Source organism: Sinocyclocheilus grahami, unplaced genomic scaffold (genome assembly GCF_001515645.1).
Source record: "Sinocyclocheilus grahami isolate Dianchi unplaced genomic scaffold, SAMN03320097.WGS_v1.1 scaffold48.1, whole genome shotgun sequence".
NCBI classification, from domain to species: domain Eukaryota; kingdom Metazoa; phylum Chordata; class Actinopteri; order Cypriniformes; family Cyprinidae; genus Sinocyclocheilus; species Sinocyclocheilus grahami.
Genome location: NW_015505227.1, coordinates 3275036 through 3286538, shown reverse-complemented (window position 1 = coordinate 3286538; position 11503 = coordinate 3275036). Strand labels below are relative to the sequence as shown.

At 35.1% G+C, this 11503-nt stretch overlaps 1 protein-coding gene across 1 annotated transcript in view; it reads right to left on the bottom strand.

The window, feature by feature from the left end:
- LOC107582940 (cysteine-rich motor neuron 1 protein) overlaps window positions 1-11503 on the bottom strand; it is a 134971-nt gene that overhangs the window by 19444 nt on the left and 104024 nt on the right. Inside the window, exons 8-9 of the mRNA XM_016268965.1 lie at window positions 5236-5364; window positions 3941-4097 (exon numbers count right to left, since the gene is read on the bottom strand). Of these exons, the coding sequence (XP_016124451.1) occupies window positions 3941-4097; window positions 5236-5364 (286 nt within the window). The remainder of the gene's footprint in view (window positions 1-3940; window positions 4098-5235; window positions 5365-11503) is intronic.

Here is an 11503-nt window from a genome sequence, read left to right as displayed (position 1 = left end):
AGACATCAACTTTCTTAGTATTCCTCAATCATAAACAATTAAACAATATAACAAGAAAAAAATAGTAAAATGTAAAAGAATGCCTGTTTTCTGATAAATTTTTTGTAAAAGAGCTACAGTATAAACAATATAACAAGAAAAAAATAGTAAAATGTAAAAGAATGCCTGTTTTCTGATAAATTTTTTGTAAAAAGTGGATAGAGCTACAGACCCGAGGTATGTAAATGTGTAAGTATTTTTTCCTGCGCGACTATATTTACATATCTGAGGACTCAATTTGTGCAATGCATCTTTTTTTCCTCAAGGTGGCACTGTTTGATACACAATGATGATGTGACATGACGTTTCACTCATAACTGCCGCAGGCATAAAACAAACGAATATCATCAGCAAAACTTGAACTGGCTTTACTGCAGAGCAATTACTATATGCAATGAAATATAAATGTCACTGCCATTTGATGCTGGATGTGGTGAATAAACTGCCAGTGATCAAAATATTGAATATGAAGTAATTGAAAACGATAGTTTTGAGAATATGGTTGAGATTGTGAATGTGAGGCAGATGCTGAATGTACTGTGGAAGTGCGCACTGATGATGACATCTGTCACAAATCAAGCCTCTGTGGCTCCATCCGATCACCACCGGGGTTTTTTTTTTTTTTTTTTTTTGCTACTGCTGACATTTCTGAGCGTTTATACCTTTTTTGATTACCTGTCGCCTACCTGGATTGTCTAGACCCATCTGATTGTTCGCTGCCTGCCTCTTTGACCTTGCATTATTATTGGATTTGTTCTCTTCTCTGTCTGCCGCCTGCCTCGACCCTTTGCATGGACTCAGGTTATGATTCTGCCTTGCCTACGTTGCCCTTGTACACTGTTGATTGAACTTTGCCTGTCTGTTTGTTAATAAAGCTGCACATGGATCCCAACGTCACTGAATCCTCATTACAACCACGATGGTAAAATCATCCGCTCAAATTGAACCCTTTTAACTTTTAAAAGGAAACAAAATATGCTTTATTTTATTCTTCTGTAATTGTTCTTAAAATATCAAGATAGGTCCGGGTTGCTAAAGACCTGTACATCTTATTTCAAACAGACTGATTGTTGTTTGCTCTGTTGCAAAATTAATATAAATTGAAAGTGATTAAGAAGATTAAGCGAGTGTGGATCCCTTACTAGAATATGATGTTACTGATTGATCTACACACCCAAAACTAAAGTTGAGCACAGTGAAATATATATATTTTTTCATACAGTTGACTGTTGACAAATTTGATGCAGGGCAACAACTCCATAAATGCAGGTATGCCCTATAATTCAAGATATTGGGGCAAAAATACTCCTGTATGAGTTTTTGTCTCATATTTATATCACATGATAAGCGATATCACGAGCAGCGAGAGCAGACAAGTGCTGTTTGTCCCAAATGTGATTTTACACGACAGTTCAGTAAATAAGAAGTTGATATTGTGTTATATTTTAAACACAATATTGTCTGTTTTTGCTCCGTTTTGCCAACAAAAACATTACCTATAAAGCAACAGCAGAATTGTTGCGCTTCTCCAAGCAACACCGAGGTGTTTTGTTTCTGAATGAATCCACGCTTTGAACGAATCGTGTAAACCAATGATTCAAAAGCGCATTCATATAGAGAGCCGTTTACTGAATTCCTGAATGAATCAGCCGTTTGAAGAAACAAATGACTCAAAGACATTTACCGCCACCTGCTGGCAGATTTAGTTTCTTATTTAGAGGATAATTTCATTAAAAAAAGAAAGGGAAAATCAATTTAAAGGGATAGTTCACCCCACAAAATTTAATTATTTAATCATTTACTCATAAACAACATTTTGGTTACCAATGACTTCCATTGCATGAACGAAAAAAAACCCTGATGTTTCTCAGATTATCTTTTATATTCCATAGTTTCTGTAAGGCCATTCTAGCCTAAACGTGTAATAAATTTGATGTTGAATCAAATAAAATATTTCTTTCTATAGATAATATTTGTAATGTCTACTTAATACTTTCTCATTTAACACAAAAATACCCGCTTTCTAGGCTATAAAACATTACGAATTTGCATGAAGCTTTTGTTTTTCAGACATAGACACTCTGCAATGTTTCGGGAATGACATACACATTTTTATGCTGGATTCACTCTCGAAATAGCAGTGATTGACAAAGTGATACCCATAGCAATGGACAGAACAAAAATATATGTGAGAGCACACTCATGATGTAATTCTGGAACTGTGCCTGGCAAAGCCTCCACAGACAGCGCACGTCCTGTGCCAGATCCAGTTCAAAGACCAAAAAACGTGTGTAAACTTTATTGAAATCTGGCTATATCAACCAGCAATTTAATTTCCAGCAATTTATGACTGGCTTGAATATAGTGCCAAATTTGATAGTTTTTCCCTCTTTTTTTAGTTTTTTTTTCCTTTTCCTCTTCACAAACGGACATCGCATCGCCATTCCGATCAGCAGCGAGTCAAAACTAGTCCAGAGTTTAGTAAACGTTGGCAACCTGTTTAAGTTATTCTTGACTGCTGATGAGGTGCAATAAAGTAGGATATTTGTGAATAATTTTCGAAAGAAATTTTGTGCTCTCGATTCAAGAATTACCTGTTAAACTTAATGTTAACTTGTTAAACTTGTGTTGGAATTTTTTAAAAATTTCCAAAGTAATTTTTTCACAAATCTATTGTTCGAGCTGTACTTCTGAACACAACTTTGCAATGCTGTTTGCAAATGTTTGGAACTGTGGTTTGGGAATATCAAATTGTTCAACTATGTTGCTAACAACAGAACTTGCAACCATAGTTGGCCAGCGATGCTTTTGGGAAATAAATCATCAGTTAGGACATGGTGTTATGTGGTCGTGAAATTAATCATTATATACCAAAATAAATGGCTTGCGTAAAGAAACATTGACCAATAAAATGACAATCACTGAAGCCACAAACTAGCATTTAGTGCACATGCTCTGACACTGACTGGCGGTGCTCATATGGGTTTTTTAAGTTTGAATCTGGCTCGCAACAGATTCAAGTTTCCAATTCTGTTCCTGTGCTCTCTTCACTATCACATGAATAGAAAGTGGAAAAAAACAATCCCCTGACAATAAAGCATCAGTCACCGAAAGTAGTCGTGTGTACTTTCTTGCACTTTTCTTCTCTTTCTCATCTCCATTTGTCACAAGATGTCTCTTTAACCTGCCGACTGCACAGCTCCACAAAAGTTTGTACAAATTGGCTCGGCGATCTGCCAGTGTAATTGGAGCAGTTTTTTTTGCAGATGTGGAGCAGCAGTGTTTATTCGTCATTGCGTCGAGACATGGTGTTGTGTAGATTAGGCGTTCAGCTTCGCTATCGCAGCTCATCCTTTACACGGCGCAATCAGAGGCGCTGATCTGAGCCGGCCCTAATTAGCTGTCAGCTCTAAACTTGCAGTCGGGCACAAACAAGCAAAGCAGAGCGCATTTTTGTCATTCACAATTTCTCCAGACCGTGCTAGGAACAGTGTGGGATTCGCTTTAGTTTGTGACAACTAATGACTGCTGCCTTTCCTGATAGTTTAGAAAATCATTGGGGTGACTATGACATAAAATGAAGGATAAAAATAGTTTGGAACCATAGTATTACTTAAGTCAGGGGAGACTTAGGAAGTAGTAAGACATTCTTATACTAATCATTAAAGCTATAAAACTAACACGTAGTTGAACTTTTATTTAAATTGCCTTAAAGTGAAACTAGTGTGAATGTCCCTCAAGACCAGCCTGGCTCAAGGAAACAATGTCAGGAAGAGCTTTATGGTTTTTCATAAAGTCATCAGAGATTTAATCACATACTGTTCCACTAACAATGAAAGTTTATAAGAAACTGCACTTCTTGTTATTGTTACTTCTATGAATCAGATAATTGTTTTCTTACATGTAGCCGAAGGGGCAGTCCTTGGCACAGGCCACAGCTTTGCACTTCTTGTGACGCGGGCGACACTGGCAAACATCACAGCCGTGAATGTCAGTCTGGAAGCCAAAAGGGCATTTCAGAGTGCAGCTGGCAATTAGACTACTGCACAACTCCTCTCCTGAAGGTTAGAAGAAAACAGAATAGACTAATTAATTACAGCTTTAGACATTAATTACCTTAACATACATGCTTTAAGATCAACACAGACAGGGAGGCAAAAACAAGAGAAATGCAACATATTCTAATACAAAAAAAAATTATAATATAATATAATATAATAAAATAAAATAATATACTAGAATATAATAGAATATAATAAAATAATATAATGCTGTATTTCCTTCATTTTCTTCAAGTCATCCATTATTATTTTTTAATTTTCATATTTAATTTAATTCAATTAAATTTTAGATTGTTTGATGATTTTAATTCAATGGAATAAATTTAATGCTTTTCTGATTTTCCGTCACTATCTTCAACTTATCCATTATTTAATTTAATTTTTTTTATTTGGAGAAGCAACTATATTATATTATATTATAAACAACAATAACAAAAACAGAAAATGTACTGGTGATTTTCTGTCAGGATATAATCCCGTAATTTTACAGACATTATTTTACATTAATATTTTACGTAATTTTACAGACATTTTCTTTATCAATGCAAAATTCAAAATACAGGTACAACACTTGTAAAAAATAAATATAGAAAATTCCTCCATATTAATGCAGTACATTGTGCCTTTTTTTAACAGATTTTTTACAATGTATTACATATGTAAAATATGTTGTATTATAATATATTTGTATATTTACATTATATTTACTGTAAAAATAAATTAAACATTTATTTTGTGAAGAAATTCATAGACACAATTTATATTTGCCTGCAAAACACATACATTTAAGCATATATTTGCATTCAGATTTAAGCATATATTTACATTGTGCCCAAAAGTTTGCCAAGTGTATATCTTAAAATAGTAATATTTATAATCCACAACCAGGCTTGTGGTCCCACCCTAAATCATTAAAATCAGCATTATTATCTTTTTTCTTTGACATTTGTCAGACTTGGATTCACTCAGCCTTTCTTAGCATAAAACAATCCCTTAATCCATCTGCCCTTCAGTGTTTATCCTCATAAACATCTCTGCTAAAGCCAGTCAGTGTCTGGAGAGAAGAGCACCTGACAGCGTCTGTATGGGGTGAGGAAGATGAAGCACTTCTCCAGTGACGTCTCAGCTCACTTACGTGTCTTGCAGCTGCATGTCCTGCAGCCGCTGGAGTCCAGCCGGAAGCCGTTTGGACAGCTCTTGTCCCCCAGTGTGCAGTTGTCCAGAGAGTCGCAGGCAGGGGGCGCCATCGTGATGTAGGTGGGTTCTGGAAAACAAAAAAATTCCCCCAGAGGATGTGAGTCACTCTTGACTATGTCAGATAGTTAAACAGACAGAGAAAGAATACGGGATTGTAGGGGCTCAAGCGGGACTACACTTATGAGTGATAAGAGGCAAACAATTTTACACAGACTTTTTTATTTTCAGTTAAAAAGACATTTTGCACTAAAACAAAAACCCTGCCATGACTTACTCATCCTTATGTTGAGAATTTTTTAAAGAATATCCAGGCCACTCGTTTAATATAATATAACCAGTGTTATTTTAGTATTATTTATATACTATTATTATATTTATATTATTTTAAGGTAGCTTTTACTTTTATATTTTAAGTTTTTATAAGAATTTTTGAAGAATATCCTGGTCACTCTTTTCAATATAATATAACCAGTTATTTTTGTATTATTTATATATTATTATTTATTTGAAATATTTAAAATTAGCTTTTTTTACATTAAGTTTTTTTTTATTATGATGAGAATTTTTGAAGAATATCAAGGCCACTCTTTTCATTATAATATAACCAGTGTTATTTTAGCATTATTTATATACTATAACATTTGTAATATTTTAAATGAGCTTTTATTTTTATATTTTAAGTTTTAATTTTTATTTTGATGAGAATTTTGGAAGAATATCCTGGCAACTTTTTTCAGTATAGTTGTCACAAATCCTGTCCATGGACTTCCGTTCGATCGCCACCAGAGGTCACCCTTCCGTTACACTGATTATACTATTGTAATGGGACGAACGAGACGTGAGACGTGCGGATCCATCTGCAGGCTTTTATTAGACAGAGATGTGGTCATAACAGGCATGGGTCAAACAATGGCAAATAGGTATATTGAGGGCAAGACAAAAGAGTAATCCAAAACGGGCGTGGTTGATCGGCTGCTAACAATATCCTGAGGGTGAAGAAAACGGGTAATCCAAGACAAGCAATAGTCCAAGCGAGGTGTAAACAATATCCAAACAGGGCAGGGCAGAAAACAGACAGGACCAGGCAAACAGGCTGGGATCAAGACACGGAAGAATCAGGCAATGAACAGAACTAGATTATACTTGGAACAAACTCAGAAAGGCTCCGTAAAGTTGCTATCGCTAGGGGAGAGATAAACACTAACAATACTCGGCCGTTTGAAAAGGATCTGAGTGGGGGTAATATAGTGAGTGTGTGATTGGTTACAGCTGTGTGCAATCAGTGCAATGACATCTGTCTAATAAAAATCCCAACTGGATAAAAACAATTTGACTATATGAATATAGACGCTCATTGTATATCGATGACACGCAAACCATTTTTCCATTTAGGTTTGACACCTCTGACAGGTTTCTATTTGATCACATTCCTTCCAATCGAAAGTTGTACCACATTCTGATAAAGATGACAAACAGTCAGATGGACAGATAAAGTTGTCAAGGTCTGAAATTGATAAAAACCTTCATGACTACAAATACAGTTGATGGCAGCAGTCCAAAAAACGAACCATCATCACAGGAAATTGACTTTTTCACAGCGCGACCAGAATCTATAATTTGCCACTTCTGCAAAACCTGAATGCTTGTAGTACATGCTGAAATTACTGATTGAATTGATTGGTTTGTGCCTGTCAAACAGCTCATCCAATCAGCTTCCTTCTCGGTTCTTTTTTAGTCCCCCCCCCAACATTTAGCTCTGAATGCAGTAGGGAATCAATTTCATGATGAAGTGCATAAGCAAACACGAGTATGCTTTTCAATTTCTCTCAACCAACAACAGATGATCCATCTTAAAGGGACAATTCACAAAAAATGAAAATTCACAGTCAGATCTTGCAGTGGGTGTTCTCAAAGCGAACTATACGGAGACGGTTTTATACTAATTAGTAACTGCAGGCGCTCGCTTCCTCGTAAAGAATAATCGGGAACCATTAACATTAAAATGAGGATGAGAACGAATGTATGTGCGTGCGCTACTTGTACGCAATTATTAGAGCAGCAGACCCACTGTGTTTTGTTTATGCTCATTAAGCTGCTCTTTTAAACAGCATGCTGTCTCTGGTGGGCTGACCCTAGACCGCACGGCTGCTGGGAAACACTGCAGCGGAGAGAGACAGACTTGTGTCAGAATTTTCAAATGAGTCAAGACACATACCACTTTTGATTCGCTTGCACCGCACATGGAGAAGAGAGAGAAACACATGAGCTGTCAGTGGCCAAAAGAGAGTGCCGTCATTGCATTAATAACTAGTTCAGTTCAGTTTAGTATACACACTTCTCGGACTGAATGTAAATACAGTTGTCACGGTCTGAATTTGGTTGTAGAGCTCGACAGAGGCTTTTATTGTATGGAAAAAGGAAGCGTAAAAATAAATAAATAAAGAAAGAAAGAAAGAAAGAAAATCATATAGGGTGAACTATCCTTGTAATACATTCAAAACAGCTTTTTGGAAATTTCCTGCACCATTACTGAATCTACAGTAGGCTATTTTTTGTATTTTTACCAGAGTTGTGAGTTAATATTTCTTTCAACTACATATTCACTGGCTACAACCAAAACAAATATATATAACAAATATAAGGTTTACTGACAAATTTATTTCTTGTTGTTGTTGTTTTAACCACACAAAATACTCACAAACACATAAGTTACAGAAGCTGGATTAAAACACTGAAACAGACAAATCCTTCATTGAATACTCCCTGAATTCAAGTCATCAAATCATTTTCAGACGTTGAATAAAAATAAAGTAAACTAAAATCAGTGTCATTACTGGCTTATTTGTTTGTATGATACTGTGTAGCTGAATGATACTGTCACGAATCCTGTCCATGGACTTCCGTTCAATCACCACCAAAGGTCACCCTTCCATTACATTGACTCTCGCACTACACAAACTGTTGCATGTCATCCTGGACTACATATCCCATCATCCATTGCACTGATTGCACACAGCCCTGATTGCACACAGCTGTAACCAATCACATATTCACTATAACACTCACTCAAACAACCATTCACTGACGAGTATTGTTTAGCGCATATCACTCACCTAGCGATAGCTACTCTACGGAGCCATTTCGAGTTTTCATTGTTTAGTCATAGTCTTGTCTTGCCTGCTTTCCAGTGTTATCTGATTATTGCCTGTTTCTCTTGGATTAACCCTTTGCCTGCTGCTTGGAAAACCCCTCGTGTCAAGCCCTCTGGATATTGTTAGCTGCTGATCGACCACACCCATTTTGGATTACTCCTCTGTCTTGCCCTTAATATACCTGTTTGCCATTGTCATGACCACACCCTTTAATAAAGCCTTGCAGATGGATCTGCACGTCTCACGTCTCGTTCGCCCCGTAACAGATACTTTGTATAAAAAAGTATTAAATATTAAGCAGCAAACCTGTTAAAAAAATTACATATTTATTAATTATATAATTTTTTTTTAACTTTCATATACTTTTTTAACTTGGACTCCAAAAATTGAAACGGTAATGTACCAAAAACATATAAAATATTAAGTAATAAATTAATAAATGTAGTTTGGACCAGTTGTGACGGGTTTGAACCATTTGAGGTTTTTTGTTGCTGTAAAAACACATTCTCTAGCAAACATTGGGTCATAAAATGTAGATTATGATTCACAAAAGCCCATATTTTTTATTAAACATGATCATATAAAGGCAGCAAACTCTGAGATGTGTGCTACTTCTCTCTCTCCAACTTGTCTCAAATGTAAAGACATATGGTTATTAAATTAAAAACGAGCTCTCAGTGATAAATATAAACCTGAGGCAAAAAAACAGAAAATTTCCCCCCCTATTCATTAAAGAGTGCTGTTTCAATTAACATTTGAAGCCATGTCGGCATTGGTGCCTCATTTTGTTTCTTCCTATGTGGCCCAACGACCAACAGAGCAAGCTCATATTCAAAGACTTTCAGAAATAAACAAGTGCATTGTATGTGAAAATTAAGGCACATATTTAAATATGGAATGATTTTAGTCTGCAGTTCCTTTAGGAACCCCAGTTTGGGAAACCTTGACCTAATGTAGTTTAATACACTTTATGTTGTTAATAACGATGAATGAAATACATTTTCTTTCACTTTGTATTTTTTTTTCTATCAATATAGTACAAGATTTTTAAATCAATGTGATAAACAAGTTAGGTTAAAAGTAATCTAAAAGTAATCCAAAAGTAGTTTGATTATATTACCTCATATGTGTATTGTAATCAGTAATGTTTTACAGTTGGTAATTAATATACATACAGACTAAAAAGGATTGAAATTCTTCAATTTTTAACCTGAATATCTTACTAACTGGACCTTCAGTACTAATGTAGCATAAAAGCGAAGGGTGATGGGAAACTGCTCTGGAATATGTCCATCTCTTTCCCAAACGGCTGCATGTAACATGCTACATGCAAATGTGAGGCACAGTGAGAGATCCTCAGAGCATGTGAAAAGTAAGTTACTAATGCCAAATTTTAGCATCTATTATTGTAAATGAAAATCAGGGCATGAATGTCCATTGTTTGCGAACTGAAGCTGCTGTAAAAGGCCTATTTAAGCAACTGCCTGAAATACACTTGAACGTAGACATGTCCATATTTGTGTATAACCATTTGAACAGGGTAGGTTTTATTTAAACTCAACATAACGTTAAAATAACACAAATGCATCTACCACACTGCCGTAGCACTTTCAAATGATGTACTATGTTTGAATAACTATTTTTAACCTGAATATCTTACTAACTGGACCTTCAGTACTAATGTAGCATAAAAGCGAAGGGTGATGGGAAACTGCTCTGGAATATGTCCATCTCTTTCCCAAACGGCTGCATGTAACATGCTACATGCAAATGTGAGGCACAGTGAGTACGGAGTTCTCTAGACCTTGCCATCAGGTAGGGCTATTTAAGACCTCTATCGAGGGGGATATCAGGCATCATTACAGCTGCCTTTTATTTCCCATTTCCCATCTTGTAATAGGGCCACATATGGCTCTGCTGAATGCATATGGCTATTTCTCTGCTTTACCCATCAAGAAAAAAAAAAGAGTTCATCCTTGAACGGAGTAACAGTCCTATCTTTATTTTTGATTGCAGAACTGCTGTCACAAGGCTGCCGACACTCGAGACAGGCTTTGTAATAAAAGGAACCACCAAGGTAACAAAAACAGAACTGTATGACTTGTGTGTAACAGAGTCACGGCCACACTAAACTGTTGTTCTCCATGGCATATGAATCTTTCTGTACACAAATAGCACTGAACATATTTAGTGACTGTGATCCTTAAATTAGTACTTAAAGGTCTGGGTTCAAAACTAGTCTATGATTAGAAACTCAGTTTGTAAAAACAAGCAAATAAAGTATGTAATGCACTTTTTTATTTTATTTTATTTTATTTTTTTGAGAAAATATGGCCCCATTACATAAACCTTACACACACACACATTACAATGAGACTAGTGTCACAAAATCATTTATTGACCTTGTTTATGCCTTATATCCAATTCAACTCTTTTGATGACCATGTAAAGACAATAAACTCTCTCTCTCTCTCTCTCTCTCTCTCACTACCTCAAACAACCTCAAGTCTTACGGGCCACTAATTAGACCTTTTACATCCCGATTCAGATGCACAGCATACATTTTTAGTTTGACACAAACTCTGAAAACTCGTGCCACAATGATAGAGTATTGTCAAGTAGTTGCTAAGTGGCTAAATAATAACAATAAAAGCAAGAACAACAATAAATAAACAAACAGCAATGAGCAAATTATTATTAATGTTATTTACTGTCACCATTTTATAAAATTACATATGCTGACACATTTGTATTAAAAATATATATAAATAAATATATATTAAATATATGAATATTATATTATATAACATAGGGGTAGGCAGTACTATAAAGGTAACAGTATTATAAAGTTATAGGCTATATATTTTATAAAAGTATATATTGGATTTGTTTTTTATAAACAAAACATATTATTATTATTAAAAATAATAATACAAATTATTATGATTATATATTTGATATTTTACTTTAGATTTATATATAAAAATAACACTGTTTTAATGATTGGAGAATTCATTAATTTAAATACAGTTACAAATGGTACGGTATCTAATT